At 39.4% G+C, this 24,455-nt stretch overlaps 2 protein-coding genes across 3 annotated transcripts; one reads left to right on the plus strand and one right to left on the minus strand.

Annotated features, from left to right (window-relative positions):
• Positions 1 to 1,169: 1,169 nt before the first annotated feature.
• inpp5l (inositol polyphosphate-5-phosphatase L) lies at positions 1,170 to 18,899 on the plus strand. Of its 2 annotated transcripts, none has more exons than XM_067606352.1 (16): positions 1,170 to 1,743; positions 5,843 to 5,884; positions 6,349 to 6,449; positions 6,914 to 7,001; positions 10,646 to 10,709; positions 11,315 to 11,418; positions 11,698 to 11,750; positions 13,354 to 13,473; positions 13,805 to 13,889; positions 14,016 to 14,111; positions 14,198 to 14,272; positions 14,603 to 14,676; positions 14,771 to 14,882; positions 15,698 to 15,766; positions 15,854 to 15,929; positions 16,935 to 18,899. In XM_067606352.1, exons 1-15 carry the CDS (start codon positions 1,684 to 1,686, stop codon positions 15,893 to 15,895), a joined length of 1,185 nt encoding a protein of 394 aa, XP_067462453.1. In that variant the 5' UTR covers positions 1,170 to 1,683; the 3' UTR covers positions 15,896 to 15,929; positions 16,935 to 18,899. The 2 variants fall into 2 exon arrangements, with proteins under 2 accessions (XP_067462453.1, XP_067462444.1); XM_067606343.1 differs by having other exon boundaries at positions 1,177 to 1,743; positions 15,854 to 15,913.
• Positions 18,900 to 20,120: 1,221 nt separating this feature from the next.
• Positions 20,121 to 23,823, minus strand: nkx6.3 (NK6 homeobox 3). Its single transcript, XM_067606364.1, has 3 exons — positions 23,009 to 23,823; positions 22,093 to 22,262; positions 20,121 to 21,629 (listed from the first exon to the last, which is right to left on the minus strand). The coding sequence occupies exons 1-3, from the start codon at positions 23,421 to 23,423 to the stop codon at positions 21,399 to 21,401; spliced, it is 816 nt and encodes a 271-aa protein (XP_067462465.1). The 5' UTR covers positions 23,424 to 23,823; the 3' UTR covers positions 20,121 to 21,398.
• Positions 23,824 to 24,455: the final 632 nt, after the last annotated feature.

A 24,455-nucleotide genomic window follows, 5' to 3' on the forward strand; every position in this document is an offset into this window, starting at 1 on the left:
ATATCCTAACTGACCGAGCACTCAGGATCAAGTCCAAATAAGATTTTGTTTTCCTTGCAGGCGTATTTTGCCAATTCTTTTGCAAAGCCCTCATCTGAAACCTAGGCCACCCATAGCTGCAGTAAACCGCTTCAGTCGCCTTTCAGAAAGGTTTCCCCTTTAACTGTCTTTGTTTCCAGACCGGTGATGGACATGGCAGCATTCTTTTGCATCTCTGTTGCAATAGGTTCAAATGGATCTGTTGGCGTTGGTGAATAAAGCAACACAGTGCTCGGAGGAGGAGTAAGAGGAAGCAGAGAGAAGAGCCAAAAAAGTTGCTTGTGTAAACCGTGCCATGGTTGAACAGCTCACTAACAGCACTATGGAGAGCCAGAGTTAGGCCCCCAGCAATCTTTGCTTTACCCTGGACCAAAGCTCAGACTGCTGTGGCACACATCCATCTACACCAAATAAGACTTTTACAGCTATTGGTACCACTGAGTAAAGCGAAAGCTACTGTAGTTGTGTTGGAAAATACTGTGGTTACTCTACAGTTGTGATGACTGGAAATGGTAGGAGGCAGGTTGTTCTAAAGAAACTGTCGGTCATGCACTTAAAAAAAACCCAAAACCAGTCACTCTGACATAGCAGCTTCTGGTGGTACTGCACTCCAAGTTTGTTGCAGTGTGAGGTGAAGTGAACAGCAGTGATTACAGATGAGCACACACATTAGCAGATAAGACCACTCCTGCTATGATCTTTTGGGCTTGCCAGTTGTTAAAAAGCTAGGGAGGAGAACAATTATGGCAAAAGCAAACTTTCCCCCAACAAAGGGATATTTCAATGAAAGAAAATAGTTTCACAAATGGAAAATGACACACTTCCTGTTGAGACTGTAGCCAACACATAATGAGCCTGTGGTATGCTGAATGGCGAGTTCAGAGTCCTTTCAGGTATTTTTTCCTTGTAAGTCCCTGTGCTGTTACCTTATAGATGCTATTATGGCATTTTTATATCATCTCACAATAAAGTTTTTACTGTTGAATCAATACCGTGTAACGGTAAGAAAATATAATAAATAAATACTATAATATAATCTGCTGCACAGGCAAACACACGCAGGCTTGCACAGGACTTAAATATGGACTTCATAGTGACGAGGTTACATGTTGGTGTGTAGGCCACGATGTTTGCTCAGCGGTGATAAAACTTGACATAACATGAGGAAGACTGTAATTGAGCGCTCACACTATCATGGGGCGGGGCACCGGGCTTCATAACTGCAACCGCCTGCTACTGCTGATTCTCTGTGGGTTTGTCAAGGCGGCAGCAGATGCGCCGTCCAGCCTGGGTTAAGTCCTCTAAGAAGCTACTAGTCCAATTATCGGAGGGGAGGCGGAAATCCACGCATGCAGGCTTATTAAACCAACTCACCGCTCCTCTACTCGCCTCTGCGATGGATAAGAGCGCCGCCGCGGCGTATGATGACGACCTGAGACGACAGCCCGCCATCAGCAAACAAGTTGGACCAGGAGCAACACAGTATCACCAATGCGATGCTGGTGTATTTTGAGCGCTAGTAGTTACGGTTTTTGGCTCACACTATAAGCCTTTATAAGCTCCCCCTGGAGAGTGACTGAAAGGCCCTGGACAGAGCGTCTCTTGGCGACGACTTTCTTCGGACTGTTTGTGAAGCTGATAAACATGCAAACATACGCTGATGTGCTGCTTGTCACCGCAAATGTCGGGTCACTCTTTGACAATGTAAGTAGACCGCTGAGAATAATATGAAAACTACACCAGACTGCAGTGCTGCCGGAGGATTATGCTTAATGCTGCAAGGCTGGTAGAGAAATGATTGGAGGGGGTGGAGGGGAGTGTGGGGGGGTGTATGAAGCAACTTTGGATGGGCTCCATTGCTACATCTCAGGGAAATATGTGTTAAATTCCTCGCGCGTTTTTAATGAGCTGTTACTATGATTGTAGATGAATCAATGTGTCACCGTGGAGTCACTCGTGCTTAATTGTCGGCAGCTGTCTAGCAAAATATTGAAATATTGAAAAGTGAGTCAACAGCTAGACCTGTGAAAACTTTAACCTATATTTAACATGTTTAAAATACTATTGTTTAAAAGAACTTAAAGGGTTTAATTTTATTTAATAAAATATACAGTTTACTATATAGGTTATATCAATGTTATTGGCCATTCTGTGTTTAATTTTACAACCCTGTTTTTCTCTCACATATTTTGTGTTGCTTTTACCTATGTGGTTAGGACATTTTTAAATTTCTTCCTGGTTAAAAAAAAGAGTTGAAAATGAAAGTTACTAAATCTGACAGGCCACAGATTGCAGTGTCACATCAGACCTCACCACTACCTAGACTTTCTGACTCTCTTAACCTCACTCAAGCATAAGTCTGTTTTTTCATCCACGGCATCACATTTAGTATTTGTTGTTGCATTGTGTCATTGTAGGGATGCATGTTAGACTATTTTACTCAGGGATCCCCTCACATTTTTAAAATACCAATTAGTCCTGCAGGGATTCACGTGGGCCCTCTCCAGGTGTGAGCCTCCAACAAATCATCACTATGTTTCACAACTGGTGGTGACAATCCAAGATGAAAATCATTCGTTTTAATGTTTGGGAGTGTTACTCAACAGTTTCCTTATCATATTGTATAGTATTTACAGCTCGGTTCCTATAATGTTATTCCTATAGTGTTATATAAGCTGTTTTTTTAGGTTAGTCTTATATGTTAGTTAAGTAACTAAGTTAAGTAAGGCCACTTTTTTTATAAGTGATTAAAGAGATTTGGGCTGTAATTTAACTATTCTAAACACTTACATTAGCTTTTTAGTTTTGGCCCGAGCTGGGCTGACAAAGTTTTCCGACTTTGCATGGGGGAGGAGGACTCTCTCCCTCTCTCTCTGACACTCATGGAAATTTGGCTCAGGACCATGTTTCCGGTTGCCAGATCGGGCTCCAATGAAAACATGTTAGATCCCATTGTGGGAGATATGTAAACAGATGAATATCTTCGCCGGGGGATTTGAGCTTTTCTACTTACTTAGCCCCCCCCCCATTTCTATAAACAAACACTCCTAAACATTCACCCAACCTTCGGGATAAGAGCAAGACCTTAAGCACATCACAGGATAAATCCTATTGCTTTACAGTGCTGGCTAGCTGAGTGCCCTGTGAGAGCAGTTCAGCCAGTGAGACGGTCGACTCTTACACCCGCTCTGTGGCACCAGTAACATTGTTGGCACATCATAGAAGTATGCTGGAGATAACCACCTCTGATGCTGATGATAAAGAATACATGTCGGAACATCAGGAAATTGTGAAAAACACCTTAAACTTGTGATGTAATTCTTTAAGTACTTTGTATGCTTGTATTTAATTGCATTATAATCACACTAGAAGCTTGTTGCAATGGGTGGGTACCAGACTCGCTGTTGCCTAAATCTTCCTTTTACTCATACAAATGGTGTAAGACAAATTATAGTCCTTAAGGGTTTTAGTTGTTGAAGCACATCATTGCCAAACACACTCACTGACACATTTCAGTCAGTTTTCCCAATAACTGTTAGACTGCTTAGAACAGCAAAGCCTTAATCACCATGTTGGATTCAGAAAAAATTACATTTTTCTATAATCAACAGAATCGTCAAAGCATGTCTTGTCTTGTTGTCTAGTGCTCTTTTTTTTTCGCCACTGAGGGAGAAAAAGATACCGATTTGTTGCTGGATTGTGAATTTTAAAATAAGTAAGTGTTTCAGGTTTTCGGTCGTGCTCTCATTTTTAATATACTGTATTTTTCTGTCTTGTGCAAGCAGAATTGCATCTTTAGTGTAATTCCTGTCTGAACTTTATCTCAAAAAAAAAAAAAACAGTATTCATTTTCATTCAGATTCATTTCATGCCGTATAGTGTATGAAAGAATCAGGGTCGGAGGACAGAGCCAGTGCCATTGTCCTCGGGAGATCACAAGTAAATAGAAACTGTGTTAGTTTCCAGAATTATGTGTGTGATGTCCTTCAGGTCACAATGGCTGAGCTGCAGTCATCCCTGTCACACTGCCATGCAAATACACTATGCAAAGCCATTTCTCAGCTGGTATGAATACAGCTGGCCTTGCTGAAGATTGTACAGGACTCTGCGACTACACTGCTGGGGAAATTCTGGGGCGGGTGTTGAGAAACGACGCAAATGTCACAACTCAGTTCAAGGGGCAGTTGTGGGTTGACATACTGCATATGGCCTTTAAAAGCCAGCGAGGCCAGTTTAAAAGTCAGAGATAGTTCTCTGTTATGAGAATCAGAGATGCAAAATGCTTTCACTATTAGAATAAAAAAACATTTTACTCAGCATACAAGGGGGAATATTTATCACACCCTCTGTATTGACCTGTCAAGTGCTTCTCCGTTTCACAACTGAGTAGATTATGTCATTCTTCAGACTTTATTTCAGACGGTAGGATGAGGTAACTGTTAAACTGAACACATTAGATGAATCAGTGTCTCACTTTAAGCGTGCAGCATTCAAGAATAGTTCCTTCTCTCATACAAATCCTGTCAAGATCTGTTTTAATACCTCCAGTGTAAATAGAAGACTGTTGTTCCTTACAGGGAAGTGCCTGATAAGTAAGTTTCAGGCTTGTTTGAGAGATAATTGTGTGTAAGGTTTATCTGTCTGCTTCCCTCATACATGTTTTACAGTACAGTCAGCTGTCAAGTGGCCATGCAATATTAAACCTCACCTTCAGGGATAATGAGTGGACGGTGGCCAGATTATGACAGGTGCAGCTACTCTTGAATGAGACTACATCCTGGAACACATAACAAACGGAACATACAGGAAAACATTTCCATACAATCCTGATTGTTTGTTTTGACCGGTCTGGAGTTAATACTAGTTCAGAGTATTATTCTCAGTGATTGATGACTCCCTGAATGCCATTAGATCTGTTTGTCTGTTAGATGGCAATGTAATTTTATAGCTGGAAGCTATTAAGAGTAAAAGCATTTTTGTATATTCTATTTGTAAGGAAGTACATGTTAAAACTGGCACAAACTGTGCAGTTGGAGTGAGACTTCACATTTAAAGCTGCTCTAATCTATATTTTTGTATTTACATTGGATCAATTGACTATGTGTAATGTCAAAGAGGTCGCTTGTAGTGACAAACCCACACATAATTATCATCTGACTGTAGTTCCCCTCATCTCAACAGAGATTTTAAGTATGTTTCAGCTCATTGTTTTGGTTTTGTGGCCCGCAACTTTACTGTAACGATTGACTCTCACCACTCTCATTGGCATCAATTCCAGCTGCTGCAGGCAACTGTTTCACTGAATACGTTTTTTATTTCATTTTTAAAAATTTTATTTGCACGCACATAAGACTGCATAAAATCCAGATAATAGAAATTTAAAAAAAGGTGACAGGGGAGGTCAAGAAGCCACACACTTATACAACGGACTTCCCTTCAACTTAAATAAATTACTTGAAATCAATTAATTAATGGAGTTTCCATAAGCCACTAGCAGGTGAGCTTGTGGAGCATCTAGAGCTTAAGAGCTAGATATTTCTGTCAACACAGAGCTAAAATAAGAAAACATTGGACTTACATCATCAAGTTACCAGAAATTTATTTCCAAATGAATGCTAATGTTGCTCAGCGTCTGCTGGACGGGTTAATAGGCAACCATGACAGATAACAAGGTTATAATATGTCAGTGTTATGTTTACAGCTTGTTGCACTGCCACCAGGTGGTTTAATATCTGATTTGAGACCATTGCTTGCAGAAAGATTTGCATGTCTTTGATTATTTTTCTATTGGTCATTTTTATAGGTGGGTGAGATTCAGAGTGAATGGCTACAAGAACTGTATAAGGTAAGTTTGGGACTTCTGCATCCTGGACTAATAATTCACAGTTTAAAAATTGGTTAAGGATATGATTTTATTATTTGAAACACATTTGGTATTCCCACTCATTACTGGCGGTGTCACATATTTACCTCTTACATTTTGTGGAAAGTCTGGTGCAATTGAAGCAAATAAAACTGTTATATTGTTGGTACTGACCCACTTTCATACACTGCTGGCATCATTATGTTATGCGTGACAACCCAACATACACAACTGCTCTTCTCTGGAAAACAGATACTGTGCTGATAAGTGATAACTTAGCACAACTAGGCCCTTCACAGAAATTCAATAACAGGAAAACTACACGACCTCTAATGGACAGTTAACTCCATCCTGTAACATACAGTGTTGGTTCTCTTCATTCCTCATTACCCTGTAATGTAAGACCTGTTGGTAGACTGAAACCTGTTTGCTTTGCTTGGTAACAGACTATCCACAGCTACAAGCCGCAGTTCATCGCCCTGCACTTCCAGGAGGTTGGAGGGAAGGACTACATGGTCAACATGGGCCACGCAGAAAAATTCTTCTGGTAGGAATAATGTGCCACTCATAATACATCTAAAGTCATATTCTTCCTTCAACACGTTTTTTTTACTACAGACTTCAAAAAAGAGTTTCCTGTCTCATTCTTTTATTCTTTTATTCCAAATAAAGCTGTAAATAACAATTATTCAAATCATTTTATTGTTTGGTTTAGACTGTGAAAATGCCCATCAAGATTTCCCAGAGTTGACATATTTAAATAGTTTGTTTTGTCCAACCAACAGTCCAACACCCAACTATATTCGGTTTTTAATCATATAAGATTAAGAACACCAGCAAATATTCATTTCGGAAGCTAGAATCAGTGATATTTTGGTAATTATGCATACAAAATTAAAAAATGATTGATTAATGATAGAAATGATTGACGATTATTTTCTGTTGATGGACTTATCAATCCATGTCCAATGAAATAAGCTGTTTTGCTCTGTTGTGCTCTGTTGTTCTCAGGAGCATTGAGTCCAGTGAGGAAATGAAAGACTTTGACCGGGTCTGTATCTATGTGGACAACCAGTTCCAAGCAGAAGACAGCTTCACAGTAAGAAACACATAAATCAGAGTAGTTCCCAGGTCCTTCCACTAGATGGGGCCCTCCTCCATGTTAGTGAAAGGAGATGTTTGGAGGTACTCCTTGCACTCTGCACTTCAGTAAAAAGCAGGAGCTAGTACTGTAGCTGGTGGTGACTTTATTGAAAGCCAGAATTTGTAGACGCTATTGGAGCATCAGAAGTCATTTGTTTTGTCATAGCCTCAGATGTGACAAAGAAAGGGGTTACTCTGAAACCTTTAATGTTTGCCTGTATTTTCAGGTCATATCAGTGAATTTTAGCAGGTCCTTTAAAAAAAAAAAAAAGGTCCTGTTACGTACATACAGTACACAAGCTCTCTTGGCTTTGTTTGTATTTGTTTATTCTATCTGTCCATTGTCTTATTGTTTATCCAATAAGCACTAGTTATTTTTTGCACTAATAATTAGATTAATGAGATTTTGTGTTTTATTACCGTTTTAGTGCATTTACACAATGAGAAAGTATAAAAGCGGAGTGACTTTAAAAAACCAGAGATGGAACTTTTCTGTATGTATAACTGAAAGTTTTTTTATTCCTGATAAAGACCAAGAACTGGAAATAATAGAATAACAAGGTGAAATCTCACAGTACATCATCAGATTTGGTGTTTGTGTTTATGGGTACAGTTTCATATATCAAAGCTCACTGCACCATGTCAGACATGTGCAAAACCACAGTTTTATTATGTGACAAACATCTCAAAGATGCAGAGTGAAGCAGAGTTGTATTAGTTACATAATGTAAGCACAGACAGAGATGTTCTTAAAAACAGGTTTGTTTAGTCACTCATGCCAATATCTTATCACCATCTATCGTTTAACCCAGAGTCTGATACTGTAGCTGAAGTCTGAGCTTCATGCTACTAGACTACCATTAGGGAGCTGGTGGGTCGCTGCTCAGCTCATGGGCTCAGCCTCAATCTCTGCACCTATTGTGAAAACCATCTCTCACCTCCAACTTCTTTTTTAGTGACCTCGCGCAGCACAAGCAATTTTTCAGTCTCTTTCTTGGAACTGAGCTGGCTGCAGAGAGCATTGCTCTATGGGCAGAAATACTGTATGTGTTACTACAAACTGAAATTGAATCATTTATATTTGAATTTGAATTACTCAACTTGAATAATTGCAGTAAAAACTGAACTTGGACCATGTAATTTGTATTTGTATTGTTTAATTTGAGTAATTGCATTGAAAAACTGAATCTGAATAGCATAATTTGAAATTGAATTTATTAGTTTGGAACTGAATTCCAATAAACTTGAAACTGAATGTAATATTATGAAATTGAACTCAGTTGCTCTGAAACTGTATTTGATCCACACTGAAAATTCAACTCTCAATATACTTCCACAATTCAATTTCAGTTCACTGAGACACAGCCGGTTGTTGAGGAAGAGCTTTTGTTGAATTATACTGTTCAGATTCAGTTTTTCAATGCAAATTTCTCAAGTTAAACAATACAAATTCAAATTATTCGATTCAAATTCAGTTTTTTAATGCAGTTTTTCAGGTTGAGCAATGCAAATTCAAATATAAATGATTCAAATACAGTTTCTAGTGACACACATGTCTACCCATATTGTTCAAACAATGAGTTAGTCAGCATTACTTTTTTTCTGAAATTCTGCCCCCTCAAGTTGACCGAAGTGGCTGAATATTTCGTAAACTATTAACCCTTACTCCTCCCAGGTGATACCCTCACACTGGGCGCCTGACAGTAGGGGTCAATGGCTGCATCTGTAGACTTGAGGTGCGTGAAGTAAAAAGGAGAAAGTCAATGGCCAGGTGTAGGGGAGACAGGGCAAAGTCAATACATTTAACTCTAGATTAAAACTATTGATCCCAGCCCATTTGTGCACGATAAATAAACTGTGAAGGGGGGGTGGAGGACAGCTGGGACTAAGTTTCCCCTGTGCTCGACTGTTCGCACCCTCCACTCTTTGCCCTGAGAGGGTTGCAGCCCCCCCTCCCCTCCCTTCTCCACACTATGCCTCATTCTCATTTCATCTGTGCCACCTGCATTGATTTTCAATTTGTTTCCCCTCGGCTGCGGATCATCAGTTATATGGCCAAGAGAGAGTTTGGGGGGTTCTCCTTTCAGAGGGGCTGCAGAAGTAGAGGGGGCAGACTTGCATGCATTTCCAGTACAAATGGTGTTTTGATAAAAAATCACTTGTAAGTCAATATTTTTTTATTAAACTGTGCACAAACCTGATTGATGAAGATAGGTGTTTGGCAGAGTATGTGGAGGGGAATGTGGAGGAGAATGCTTGTCTGTGTTTGAGTGTGTTTGTGTGTATTTTCAAGTACTGTTTAAACATAACAGTTACTGATCCAACATAATCTAAATTTAGATCAGAGTTCCTGAGCTAATTATTATAACAAAGTCTTTTAATTGAGTGCAAGAAGGATACTTTTTGCTCTAGTTGTGGATGTAACTTTTTTCAAAGTTGCTCCTTTTGTAGAAACATTTTTTCTGTCAGCTTTTAGTTTTTTAACAACCTTTTCAGACTCTAATCTTAGTTTGGACAAGTTGGTCACTAATTGTCGTTTGGTGGAGCCAACCATGGAGACACTTCCATTTTATTAAATGAGGATGACTTTGGCATTGAAGATAAATGATCTCTTCAGGGAGAGATCTCTCATGCTCCGGCTGGATGGAGGTGGAGGGGGGGATGTCACGCCCCGAGCCCTCTGAGCGCTGGCTGAGCGCTGGCTGATTTTTCTTCGGCCCCCAGTCACAGCAGCCGCTTTGGCAGACAGCAGGCCTACTGCTTAATACCTTTTAAATTGTTTTAATTTTCTGTCTTTATTGATCTCACAGGGCATGATTAATCAGATCAGTGGAGCAGGCAGTTAGTACATTAAAAATTGTCAGCCCATGTCAGAGATGATTGGGTGCTGAAGTGTGTGTACGAGGGGCAGTACGTGGATGTGTTGTGCACTCATATCTACACTTTGTGCGTCTCCGTTCTTTAAAGTTTCATGCGTCTTCAGTAGAGCAACAATATACTGTGTCTTACTGTATCGTTCAATACAAGCCTCACAATTCAGCTCACATGATGGGGAAAAGAACAATTCAATCCATCATCGAGGCGGTTGAGTTGAGGTGATTTCTACTGTTTTTGTCACCACATTCAGTTGTGTAGTTTGTGTTGTTTTTTTGGTGGGTCACTGCTGTTTTGTGATTCGTGCTGCTGAGAATCCACTTGGAAAGAGTCAGGCATGGCTTCAGTGCTTCATTTCAAAGCCTCAATTATACTTTTATAAAGTTTTGATGTCACAATTGAAATATAAAGACAGTACGAGACATTTAAAATAAATTCTGATTTTATTTAAATTGAACTTTTAATTGAATTTGTTGGACTAAACATGTAAAAACATGTTTTTTAGGTGTATTTGTGGTGTTCTTTGCTGCAGGTGTCTGAAACTAACTGTCTGCAACAACATTAAAAGTGTCATTTCAGTATGAATTGCTTAGATCCTTATCGCAATTGCAAACTCCCTTTTGGGATGTTTCTGTGGTTAAACTGAAACTGATTTTACATATAATGTTTTTTGATGTATGTTTTATAAAAAATTGTAAAATGTTCTTTTTTTATTTTTCTCCACAGGCTTTGGGGAGCATATACTTCATCCACAAGACACTGAAAAACATCTGCCAGTATGATTTCAATGGTGAAAACTTTCTTCCTCCTGTGTGACATTTGCATTATCATTTTATTATTTGTCAGTTTGTGATGGATTTATATTGCTTTTTTTTTAAACTCAAAGTAAACCACTCCCCTTGCGTTCTGTACTGTTTTGGTAATGGCTCATACCATCAATGGAGTAAGAGCAATGTTGTGTATGATTGGCAAAATTCTTGTCATTTTTTAATACCAGGATTTGCGCGACATTTCTCTGCTCATAATGACAGTTTGATGGCCACCCCTCCCGGCCACATATTTGCAAAGAACCTGAATTTAAAGTGGAGCTGTTATTTTCCTACTGCATAGTCCAGTCACGTTAGAGGTGAAAAAGCTCCTCAGAAAAGCTTATGGAAGAACCATAAACATCCTGGAGCTGCCACTCGCTGTGTGGCCCAAACCGATTGTTGTTCACCAAACACAGTCTAATGGCTCGCTTATAGATCCTCTCATCACGTATGCCGCTCTGATGAGGTTAACACCAGTTTATTGATTGCTGTTTGCATGTTTTCTCACTCTTTTACATTTCACGCCTCTCCCTCCCTCCCTCTCTCTCTCTCTCTTTGCCTCCCGTTAACTCTCTGCCCCTCACAGTTAAGGATTTTAAAGCAGTGTCGGGGAAGAACAAGTATGTGGGCTCTCTGAACGGGGTCACCACAGTGGAAAAAGAAAAATTCCCAAAGAATTTCTGGCCTGATGTGAGTATGTATGCATGAGTGTGCATCTGTGTATGCCTGCATTTGTATGCGTGTGTGTGTGTGTGTGTGTGTGTGTGTGTGCAGGTGTGGGGAGGGGTACGTGTGGGCCAAAGGGAGATGTTGGGACAAATGAGTCTACTGGGGTTGTAAGGGCTGTCTGCCTGCTCTGACAGGGAGATGAGATAAATTATGTGAAAGAATCAATAATTATCAGTTTGGCCCTTCAAAGACACGTCTCACTGCTGTTTAGTGACTCACTCTAATTTATCTGTGTTGCAGTTCAAGTGGTCCAGAAAGGGCTTCATGAGGACTCGCTGGATCATACACAACCAGTATGTACTGTACACTAACCGCTCCTTGATAACCAGTCAGGGCTGGACTAGAAATACACTTCTTGAAACGGCTGTCCTGCTAACACACACACAGAATGAAACTAGCACCCTTGTTATAAGACACATAACCTTTACATATTTGAAAGCCAGTCTTTTCATGTAATGAGCCTTGGTACACAAAGGAACAAAGAAGACACAAAGAAGAGCCTTGTTATAATAATACAGTTGAGTTCTATGAAATGAAAAATGAAAGAAGAGAAAAGAAGAGAAAATCATGAAGTAATTATCTGTTATCAAACAAAGGACAAGCGGTTTTGCTTTCCATTTGCAGAGGAGGGCTGGGTACAGTGTGAAGTACCCAGCCAATACAATTGTGCCAATACAATAATCAACTTCTGTATTGTTAAGAAACAAAACTTTTCAGATTCTTTACTTAGCAGTTTTAATCAATATATTTATGTCAACAAAGGTTCACACTACTTGTCATATGTATGTGTATGTAATATGTATGAAAGGGGGTCGCTCATAGTGATGCCCCAACAGAGAATTATCACCCAATTCTGTGGTTTAGCTCAATCTTACAAGGCATTTTAGCATCTTTCAGCTCATTGTTTTCCTTTTGCACCAACCAGCAGACAGACAAGTTAGCAACTAGCTGGTGAACATAGTTGAGCAGTTAGCTGTGAAAGAGCCGGTTACTTTTTGTAGGAGTTGGTGGAGACCAAAGACAAAGCTAAAAAGATGATTTATAGTGCATTTCCACTGCTCGCAAGAGACCAAAATCAGTGAATGCAGGTTTAAAACAAAACCTAACTTTATTTTAATAAAATTGTCTTTAAAAAATTAGGATTTAACCTGTAGAGACATTTAGTGGCCACTTGTAATTCTCGACAGTTTTTACATTTTGGTCGGTAAAACAAAAATATTGAGGTTCAACACCAGTGTTTTTTAAGCTCTCACCATGTCCAGAAACAATTACTCACTGCTGCTGCAGTGGCTCAAACTCACAAACAGTATAAACACAGCCAAAGCCGCATGGCAGCCTGTTTCTGACATAGGCCAAAAGCAGAATTTTATTTGTAGTACAGTTTCCTTTAATTTGTCAAATAAATATATTTTAATATACATTTTGAATCACCTGAAAGTGAGCTGAATGTAGCCCTGAAAAGCACCAGAATAAATGACACAGCTGCTGCAGTGTCTCAAAGTTAGCAAACAGCCTTTTCTGCTCTGCAGTCGCTATTTGTTCTGCTGTGTTGCTACCTGGGGGTTATAACAAAAGGAGCCCAGAGTCTGTGCGCCACAAGATCATGCTGTGAGTCAACACAGCTCGTTTGTTGGATGCACATTAATTGTTTTACAGTGACAGCCAGAGAAAAGGAGTGAGCGTTTGGCACAGAAGACAAATGTGCTTGTTTGTGGAGCATTAACACGAGCACAGTCACTGATAAGAAAGCTCCTCATAAGTGACACCCGTGTTGGCACACACATACACACACACCTACCTATCAGATGTCAGGCTTTGTTATCAGATGGTTTCCTATTTTTTCCTCCATCTGCTACATATCACCATATTTTGTGACTGTGTGTGTTTTCTTCACAGAGGACTGGACCTGGTCAATGTCCATCTGTTCCATGATGCCTCCAACCTCATTGCCTGCAACTCCAGTCCTTCCATTTACTCAGCCAACCGCAAAAACGCTCTCAGATATGTCATCAACAGGTCAGATTTGCAGCTGCTGCAAAAGTACAAGATGACAGCAAAAATACACAAAGCTATAACCAAAAAGGAATATTTAAGACTATCTGCTTGACTCAATGACCTCTATGAATGCAGTATGTTTCTCATAGTGTCCTGGCCAATATCAGCAGCCATCGTACAGCCTTAGTCGTCATGTAAACAGGATATTCCACAAATTTACATGAACATTGACCCTTGAACAGAGCATTAGACTGTCTTCAAAATATTTTAATATTTATGTAAGTCTGCACAAACTCAAATTAAGGTTTAAAAAGTAGAAAAAGTCCCAAACATCTGTGTGATTTCCTTCCAGGATATCAGACAATCGCTACACTCCTTTGCCTTTCTTCCTGTTTGGAGACTTCAACTTCCGTTTGGACACACTAAGTCTGGTCCAGGTAGGAATAAACTTTTGTTTACCCTGAAGCTCATGTGATACAGATGTCAACACCCAACCCCCCAACCCCCACCACCACCATCACCATGTGTTTGATCCTTCCCTGTCTTTGTATTTGTGTGAGCAGCATCTGTCCACAGCGGCAGATGTGCAGACAGTGAAGAAGGACAGCAGTAACGAAGTGGAGAAAATCATCTGCGAGGAAAAAGACAATGACCACCAGGTGATCATGACTGTCTGTTAAGACAAAAACTGTTGTTTTATTTACAGTGCTGCTTTCATTAAACCTGACGTTCATCTCACCCACAGGTGCTTCTGCAAATTGAGGAGAAGATCTTTGCCTACGTGCACCAGGCAGTATTCAGGGAGGACAACGGCAAAGCAGTGAGAGCACATACTGAACTCTCACCTACAATGTTCACATCAGCACAGTCTCTCAGAAACACTCGTGACTTAAACCTACAACACATCAGGCTGCTTAGCAACAATCTGACATGTCTTCACAGATTTTAGATTAGATTATATCAGCGGAAATAAAGTTCTACAAATGACAGTACAGTAAATACAGAGGCCTGGAGGTAAACAAAACTGCGATAACTGACAGTAAACTGTGTGTTCACCCCGGCTGAAGTTGTAGACTCTCACATCATGATTTATTTTTAAATGTGCTGTGATTTCCTGTAGAGCTAATCAGTAATTGTTTCTATTCCCCAGCTTTTGAAATATGATAAAGAAGTCACAGCCTTTCATGATGTTATTAGAGAAGAGGAAATCAAGTTTCCACCCAGGTAAGATTGTAACTGAGACACTTATTGCAAACATGTCCCCAAACTCTGACGTTATCATCTATTTACACTATTGTTTTTTACATGTTTCTCTCAGCTACCCTTACAGTGAAGAGTACACTAAGCCAACCCAGTACATGAACACTCGCTGTCCTGCCTGGTGTGATCGTATTCTTATGTCACACACTGCCCAAGAATTCATCCACAATGTAAATCAATATTTACTTCCATTTCTGTTAAAGCTGTAATGCATATGTTTCTGCATGTTTTCTGTATATATGTTGGCGATAGCTAATTGAGATCATGTTTGAACCACAAAAAAAGATGACAGAATGTCCAACACAATGTGACTATGACTATGAGTTTAATGCAGCACTGCAACTTCTGTTAAGTGCACTCACTCACAGTAGGTTATTTTTTTGTCAGATAAAGCTGACAAAGTGGCTAGTGGAACTTTCTAACATCAGTGTCCAAACTAGACCCACAACTAACGATTATTTTCTTTGTCGATTAATCTGTCAATTATTTTCTCAATTAATCAAATAGCCGTTTGGTCTATAAAATGTCCAAAAATGGTGAAACACATCGATCACTGTTTCCCAAAGCCCAAAGTGTCTTCTTTTGTCCTGACCAACAGTCTACGACCCAAAGATATTTAGTTTACTATTATAGAATTTTAATAAACCAGAAAATATTCATATTTGAAAAGCTGAAATCAGAGAATTTGGACATTTATTCTTAAAAAAAGACTCAAAACAATTAATTGATTGTCAAAATAGCCGGCGATTAATTTTCTGTCAATCGACTTATCGATTAATTGACTAATCATTGCCGCTCTAGTTCAAACACTGCAGTTTAGTAGAGGATCAGGTTCATTTTTCCGTATGACTAGCCAAATATTTTATTATTACTGTTATTATTAAAGTATTTGAGTGGAATTTTGAGTGAAATTTGAGTGTCACACTCTAATTGCTGAATCATCTTTACTTGTCCAAATGACATAGAAGTTTACTTTCCTTTTCAGAGTGATGATGATGAGAAGAGCATTGTTTACAACAATGTGGGTCCAAATGTCTGTATGGGAGATCATAAGGTAACAGTTAAATAACATGAATGTCATAGAGGCAAATAAATCAGTCATCCAGAGTAACTCAGGTATGTTTTTGTGTTTTTCTCACAGCCGGTTTTCTTGTTCTTCGCGCTGAAGACAAACGGCCATTGACTTGGATCCCTCTCAATGGTGAGAGAACGCGCCAGTGAGTCTGCACCTATATTGCACAGCATGTGGAAGTGTCTGTATGTTGTGATTCCAGAGGGGAGGTTCAATGTGTGAGAGCGATCACAGTAATCTTGCTCCGGTCCCTAGAGAGCCATAACCCAAGCTGGCCCAGTGGAGTCGGGATATGAACTAAGATGAAGTGCCTGCAGGACACAAGTGCTCCTTTGTGTCCAGTGTAGTTGGACCACAGGCGATCAGCACCTTTCACTGATCTATGTCTATTGAATCCTCTCCACTGTCACTGTGGCCTCACACACTTAGTGCATAGCTCGCCCGCTTTTTTCATTAATTACCATGTGGATGGTCGGCCAGAGACAAATACATTGCGCCGGACAGGTTATTGGCATTTTTACGGCCGTGATTTTGTTTTGCTGCCGTTTAAATTTATTTTTTTAAGGATGAACTGCTTTTTCATGAGGGTCCTTCTTTAGAGAGCCACAGAATGATGAGATCCACACATTGAAGGGACTTAAAAGATGTTACAGCTGGCTCACGTTTGCCTTGTGTTTGACATTTTGAGACAAAGAACAAGTTCATTTCAATACATTGGTTACTTTTTATTTCTGAGGCTACATTTTAGCTGCAAGGGAGACATCTTGCATGACATATACAATGCATTGTATGGAGCATATTCACATCTTAAAGGAGTTACATAGCAGATGAATTTGCATGGTCTAGGTTAGCAACATTTCGAAAAGACGGTGTTCTTGTGTGCTTTGAATGGTTTCCAATGGCCTCTGACTTGATATTAATAGTGTCAAATAACAGGGCAGACACTTTTTATAATCACTGTCAGCAAGATATTGTGTCCCCACCCACTGTATCGCGCACGTGCACTGTTATCAACTTGTAGAGGCAAGAATCATTTTCATACTTGAGTAGAGTCTTATGTCTGGTCTCATTCCTACACTTTTGTTTCTGTTGGCACATGGTGTGTGTGTGTTTGTGTGTGTGTGTGTGTGTGTGTGTGTATCTGCTGCAGGTCTACCAGCACCATCCTCAGAGCTCTGCATCAGTATCGGTACCAGCATGATGGTTACCCACCACAACCCACCTGTCAGCCAGCCACGAGGCTCGACTCAGCTCGTCCCTGCTGCTGCGAACACACCGCCCTCACATCATCTGCAGCCCGGGTGACTTCAACACAGATTCATCATCAGCTGTCATTTTCAGATTCTTCTCACTCATAGATCTTAAAGCCCCCTGATCTGAAAGCTCAGAATGTTCCTGCCTGCAGTCGTGGAGATTGTTTTTTTGAATGGGACAAAACGATGATGTAAAGACTCAAGTGTGTGTCTTTTACATGGAAGTGTGAAAACATCATGCAAAACATTGTTACATTTTGATTAGAGTGATTTGAGATGTTGCATTTTTTTTTAAAGTATCAGACAAATTCCAGCCAAGATGTCACAAATGTGTCCTCACTGGCTCCAAATAATTTATGAAATCCCTCCAATCAGGCCACTTTGCAGGTTTTCAATTAGATAAGCAGGTGAATTCAACCAGTCAGAGTCCAGTGTCAGTTAACCATTACCTAAATTTTAAGAGCATTAGTGTCATCATGATCCATAGTGTATGTAAAAACAAAATAATGAAAACTAAAATTGGGATCTTTAAAATCAAGTGTTGTCATCAGTCCTACTGACTATGTGTGTTGTGCTTTGATTTTGTATTAAATGGCATTTTTAGTTCAGGTATTTATTTTTTTAAAGGTGTTTACCATCACTGTCAGCAGGATTTTACATCACAGTAGAGAAATGCTGCTAATTCAGTTTCCTGTTGACATGTTTGGTCAGATGTCCTCCATAGATAAAAACATCTTTTATGAAGGATTTCCTACTGACGTGTTTCTGACGTTTCTCATACATGTAGCTACTTCCTCACAGCGGCTTTATCTATGTCCGATGTGAGTCTCTCTTGATCACATAACAAAATTAATTTCAGAAAGTATTTTGGTAAATGTTTATTAAGTTTTTTTTAGTATCAGCATTGTGTAGTAATGACACTAGACAGTCAGAAAAAAGGCTATATACAACAACTATAGCAGTTTTCATGTGTTCATGAACACTGTGGTAGGAGCTGAATCAGTTAACAGAATGTTTATTTACAGTAACATTATTTGAGTACCAACCGTACATTAATACCAAGTGCTTTATTCCACAAGCCACAGCTCAGCAGTTCTAAATTTGTCGATTTCAGCTCTCCTCTCTCACTGAAAGTTTGTCTGTGCTGCATGGCGTCTGTACAAAATATATTTCCACCCTGTTCTGGTTGGCATCTACCTTATTTCATTGCCAAAACAATTATAGTGTAGACCTCACATGTTTACTTCTAACTGTAGTAAAGTTGTTCACAAAATACTGTGTATACCCACACACACACGTGCACCCACACACACCACAGAAGGCACTGTTTGCTTTTGGATATCATTGTTTTTTTGTTTGTTTTTTGTTTGGTTGATTCATAGTCTTATAGCGCCAGTGCTGTAATATACTTTTGATGTGTTTGATTTTTTTTTTTTGATCTGGCTTTAATAATGACTAATTGAAATAATTTGAAATATGTTTGTGGTTTGTTACATGTTGTATTTTAATATTTCTGAGTGTTTCGTGAAACTTCTTTTGTCTTACATAACTTGGTGTTGCAGCACACTCCCTGTATTCATACAAAAAATATTTTTTCATGCACAAATTCTCAAATATTCACATTAACTTGGACTGTCAGTCATGTTTGTACAATGGGACTGAAGGCTTGCCGTAACAAGATTAACTTAACAATAAAAATCAAGACAGCTTGTAAGTCATTAACTTTTTAGCATGTGACAATGTTGACTAGTCATGGGAGTGGAGTTCGTTATAAGGCCAGTATTACCTTTAGATTAACTCTGGTCAAACACTACATATTGCGATATTTCACTTTTGTAAATAAAATATTACCCTCATAAACATGTTCTGCTTTATTTATTTAGCTTTACCAGCACTGTAGTCACAGTATATGTTGCAACACACACATCATTTTCGTCAATTTCAGTTCTCAAAAGTTGCACAAAGCAGAACAACTAAAATTGAAACTAAACAGTTCATGAGTCACACATTTGGAAAAATGGTAAACACATGATCATTACACTGGTTTCCCAGTGATGCTGATAAACTTGTTGGTTGGGTAAAGCACACTGTGAGAAAAATCCTGGTTAACAACTAACTCTACATCTATGATCTTGATATTATTTTCATCCCAACTACAACATCCTCCCTGCACTCAGAGACGGCTCAGACCCTCAGGCTCTCTTTCCAAGTTCTTATCTTAACAAACCTCATACTTTGATAAATGAACAGACCAGACTTCTATTTGTCTGTGGTAATAACACTACTGATAATTTTTTCCAAAATACAGCGTGCCAGAGCCTGTGCAGACTTCTGTGGAAATGTTTTTAACAGCTGCTGCCTTTCTGGTCTAGGCTGCGTCTAGGAAAAGAGATTTGACCTTACTTCTATATTCAGATAGGAAAAACACTGGTGCTGACTTTTGTTCAGGTCAGATTGAATAAAAAAAAGATGAAATTCTATTGGACATTAATCCCAAGTTGTATAATACTGTATGTCTGTGTTATGTATTCATTTTCCATAGTTTTAGAATTCAGCAGTATGGAGAGCTTCACTTATTTTGTGACAGAAGACAAATGACACGTGAAACAGACGAGGTATTGAGCTCACCCTCTAAAGCTGGAACTATTTAGGACATGCTCTTCAGATTGGAAATCTTCAAGGGTCAACAAATCAAGAGGCTGCTGAGTTTGTGACTGATTCTCACCTATATTGAATTTCATTTTTGTGTTGATTTGATGGTTGAACTCTTGACAAAATAATCCTCTGAATATCTGTCTAATAATGGCATCAAGAAAAAACTTGAGCAACGTTTGCATAATAACAGAACTGGTGATCTATGGTCTTCACATAGTTGTCACACTCCAGATTATTTGTTGTCTTTCATGTGAGGAATGAAAGCAAAATTGTTTCAGCAGCATTCCTCAACTTTCTCTTTGACACAATCATCTCCAGCCACCTGCACAACATTACGGAGTCTAACTCACTGAGCCTAAACAGTGAATGAGCTGGTCTGTCAGTATTGATTTTATGTTGGAGGGGGTTGCAGGGGGTCATTGTCTTCAATTAAGCCATACTGCACAAGTAAATCACACGAGGTTTGACCCTTGACCTTTGCTCTTCTCTTCAGCGGTTTGTGCTTTTTTGCTTGTAGTTTCATTCCAACTGTCGCTTGATGGGAATTAAACCGGCAGAACTTGATTAAACAGTGCAGCCAAATTATGTGATTTGTTGTTGTTCCTTCACTAAGATATATGACACTTAACCGCCACACTTTGATAAATAATTCACAATAATTTATTGCGCAACATTTCAGGTGTTTTTCACAATTGCCACCTTAACGTCTTTTTTCTTACAATGTATTTCAAAAGCATGTATACAATAATGAGAAACAAAGCTTGTCATTTTAAAATACTTTAACCAACCTCAAGTCAGCATTCAATTTAAGCATGTAGCAGAATTACAAATCATACTTGCGGACTATAAATAATTGGTAATGACATGTTAGCAGAGCCTTTTTCTATATCCGTTTTAACATGCTTGTGCACGTTCTTCTTGATTTAATATATATAAAAATGTGACTTTCTACACCCTGTAGGCCTGTGGTTTATCTGCATTAACCCACATATGGTTTAACAACGTCAAATCTTGATAAAGCTCAATTCCCTTGAAATAAAATTACCTCCCATAATGACTTCATCTACTGGTATATCCATTTTTAAAAATGTTTAAAATGAATTTTCTGCAATTTGGATCCAATGACTGAGAATGTGTGCCATATACTCTTTATTGTACTGTGAGATAGTTGGTTTTTACCTTAAAACATGGAGTATATTGAGTTTGATGGATTGAGAAAGTTTCTCCTCCTTCTTATAAATTAACCAGAGCAAACAGAATACAAATAAACACAGAAATGGAAAAGAAAATACAGAAATAAAATAAAAAGAGAACAAATAATGAAGATATTTGTTTTAATTACTATTATCTAGAGCATCATGCAGTTTTTTCCATGTCATTTTCTTAACCTTTTTTTTAGTAAAGTGATGTGTATGACATTACTCCCTCACATACCAGTGTAACATTAAACAGACCAGAGGTGATTTTTTACAGTAATAACTTACAAAAGTAAACTTTTTTTTCAGCTTAATTTTTTAGTCTGTCCATTAATGCTGTTTTGTTGGATGGGCATAAATGAACATGCTTAACTGCTCACTGATAAACTCTGTGTTGAAAACTAATTAACTTATCTTTGTACACGTTTTATTACAGCATGCAGGTCTGCTGAGAAGCGTGTGTACATCTAGGTGTGTGAGTGTGTTTGTGCGTAATTTGCATCATGTGTGTCAGACGTGGTGTGGTCCGAGGCGCAGGACGGAGAAAGCCCTGCGGTGTTTGCGCAGCAGCAGTCGGATCTTATCGTCGTCAGAGTCGGGGTCCAGAGGTTTGTTGTACTCCTCGTCCTCCACCTCGTTCTCCGAGGCCTCGCCGCTCTGCCCCGCGTGGCTGGCCTGCGTGGAGCTCGGCTCCGAGGCGCTTTTCTTCCTCCACTTGGTGCGTCGGTTTTGAAACCACACCTGAACAGAGCAGGGGTTCAACTGTCAGTGGGCGTGACTCGTGGTGAATGAGCGTATCGTTTAACAGGTGCATCTTGTTTGCAGACATTATGAAACATAGAACGCTATAAAAATCATCCATAACCCTGTTTCTGCATGATGGTGATGGTTGTATGACTATTTGTTGCTGCTCCTGACGTAATAGCACAGACTCAGATATTCAAGTTTTTGGGTTGTTTTTTTTTTTTGTCATGAATCTATAGCACTTTTTAAAACAAGAGTTGCAAAATGTTCCTCTGGTGCACATAAAATACAACAAAACTTCCATGGCAATGGTCAAACATGAAGAAATATAACAAAATTAAAAACGAACAATATGAAACCATTAGAGTAGTAAGTTATAAAGTCATGTTATGAGCTGTAAGTCACCTCACACAAAAGCATCACTTTACTAGCTTTAATGTAAATGTGCTGGTTACTTTACCTTAACTTGAGATTCAGTCATGCCCAGAGAATAAGCCAGTCTCGCTCTCTCTGGCCCGGCCAAGTACTTGGTCTGCTCGAAGGTTTTCTCCAGAGCAAATATCTGATGTCCACTGAAGGTTGGTCTGGTGTGTTTCTTCCTGCCCGACATCTCCCCCAGAGGACCACTACCTGAAAACATTGCAAATATTTCTCTTATTTATCACATGGAATAAGCCTTATATGGAATAAGCCTAAATATTTGAAATATTTCAGTTTTCCTGTGTAAACCACAGAAGTATTTGCTTTCTTACGGGCTCAAAATTAGACATGTTGTTTCTGAATGAGAAACATGTTCATCCCCTAATCAAAGTATGTATTTGATGCACATTTGCAGAATAGACTATGAATTATTTTTTGTTGTTTTATATACAAACAACAATAGTCTAATATCCATATAATAAACACTATTTAATATGCAACACCATCTACTTGTTATATAATAGTACCACTTAATAAATATTTGACTGCTTATTTATTTGCCGCATGAACTCATCATTCATAGTTTCAGTTTTTAAGTGTTATGAGTTTTCCATTAGATATTACATATTTAAAATATTGCTAACATATTGACCAAATAAGCCCTTAGAACAAACAAAGGTATTATTCACAGTTTTATGGACATTAAAAATGTATGCTTTAGTCAAATCAGGCATTTAACCCACACACTGTTCTTGATATATGGTTTTTGACATTATATGTTATATATCTGATGAGGCTGTTTTCTGTTTGATGAAGTGAAATGAATTTGATGAAGATGATGATTTTGCATCACCAGAAGGTGACATCTCTTGGTGACTCCTCAGAGACAGACACAGGGAAGCTGTAATGTGGTGATGAGCTGGATGATGAGTCCAGGCTGCAGCAGTTAGACTCACTGTTGGTGCACTGCTGCCTCCCTCCTCTCCAGTCACAGCCGCTCTCTGCCCAGCAGCTCACGCTGAGACCCTTCATGGGGCACTCGGCGCCAGGCTTGGAGAAGCCGCCCAGGGAGGAGTTGTAGTCTCGGTTATAGTACATAGACGTGCTGGTGACGGAGGGGCCGAACCCCCCCATGGTGGAGTATCCGGACAGCAGGGTGGTGGTACCAGTGGTGCCCATCCCTACCATGGAGCGGCTCAGGATGTCGCTGATGCCGTGAGGGGTCCCTGCTGGCAGCTGGCTGTTCAGGCCCGGGTTGAGCTTGTAGAAAGAGTTGGGCACTGAGTACTGGCACACTGGTGCCTTGAGGTCCGAGGGGAATTGGTTCAGGCTGTTGTTGAACAGGAAAGACCCCTGGATGTTTGGATCCATGGGAAGTACTGTAACTCTGCCTCCAGGTCTCAGGAACTCATCCAATAAAATCCAGTCAGGAGAAAACCTCTGCTGGGCCCACAAGGAGTTCTCTCACCCAAAAGGCGATGTCTAGATCTGGGATCACACCCACCGGCCCCAGATGTTCAAATAATTAAGAGAACTAGTTGATATCAGTGTCCTTTTAAGGCAATTTTACAAAGTTCCTGGTCTCTGCCAAATTTGACATCAGAGAAAAGTGTAGCAGGAGATAAACTCTTCACTCTCGGCCCTCACCTCTTCTTAGCCACAGTGCGGTGTGTGATAGTTCCATATTTGAAGTGTCGGGCGAGCCCTGTGGACACAGATTTTAGTGTTCTCACAAAGACGTATGCCTCCTGCCGGCTCTTTCCTCAGAAATCATAAATAAGCAGTATCTGGAAATGGAGTGGCACCTTGATAAAGATAGGCCACATTAGAATGCAGCCTGGGATTGGCCTGGGTCTCACAGCTTTAATGCCTTTCTATTGGCTCCTCCGTGAAAGCCAAGCCTTTTATTGGAAGGCAGCAGATTAATAGTGTTTTGAACAGGTGGAGTGGGAACAAGTTGATTTTTTGATGGCCTGCCATGTCTGACCAAGTGTGGCGGAGCAGAAACAGCTGAGCCTGAAGTACACAGAGGCAGAGAAGAACAGGGTTGCGCTGATCCCTGTTTTTTGAAACCAAAAATGATCATAAAAGATTATTACCGTGTAATAATTTTAAGTTTTTTGATGCCATATTTCTATTATCACATTATCATTCTATAATAGCCTTTAATAGTCCATTAATACTCCTTGTAGTGGCTCTGTAGGAAATCTAATCCTCCATTCATTCATGAAATACAAATATATATTCTTACTGGATAAACATAATGTTTTTCTTAGCAATGACTAATCTACTGATAAAGACTCACTTCAGATGCTTTATGATTTCTCATAAACATCCATGAATATGTAATATGGGTGTAATAGATGTATCACATAATGCATTGTAGGTTTTGTATCATCATAT

This window comes from Thunnus thynnus, chromosome 2 (genome assembly GCF_963924715.1).
Source record: "Thunnus thynnus chromosome 2, fThuThy2.1, whole genome shotgun sequence".
Lineage (NCBI taxonomy): Eukaryota > Metazoa > Chordata > Actinopteri > Scombriformes > Scombridae > Thunnus > Thunnus thynnus.

Coding starts and splice junctions, on each gene's coding strand:
- inpp5l (XM_067606352.1), top strand. CDS start 1,684: ATGCAAACATACGCTGATGTGCTGCTTGTCACCGCAAATGTCGGGTCA. Junction 6,450..6,913: donor CACGCAGAAAAATTCTTCTG/GTAGGAATAATG, acceptor TGTTGTTCTCAG/GAGCATTGAGTCCAGTGAGG. Junction 10,710..11,314: donor CTGCCAGTATGATTTCAATG/GTGAAAACTTTC, acceptor TGCCCCTCACAG/TTAAGGATTTTAAAGCAGTG.
- nkx6.3 (XM_067606364.1), bottom strand. CDS start 23,423: ATGGATCCAAACATCCAGGGGTCTTTCCTGTTCAACAACAGCCTGAAC. Junction 22,263..23,008: donor GAGGCAGCAGTGCACCAACA/GTGAGTCTAACT, acceptor CAATGTTTTCAG/GTAGTGGTCCTCTGGGGGAG. Junction 21,630..22,092: donor TGACTGAATCTCAAGTTAAG/GTAAAGTAACCA, acceptor TGCTCTGTTCAG/GTGTGGTTTCAAAACCGACG.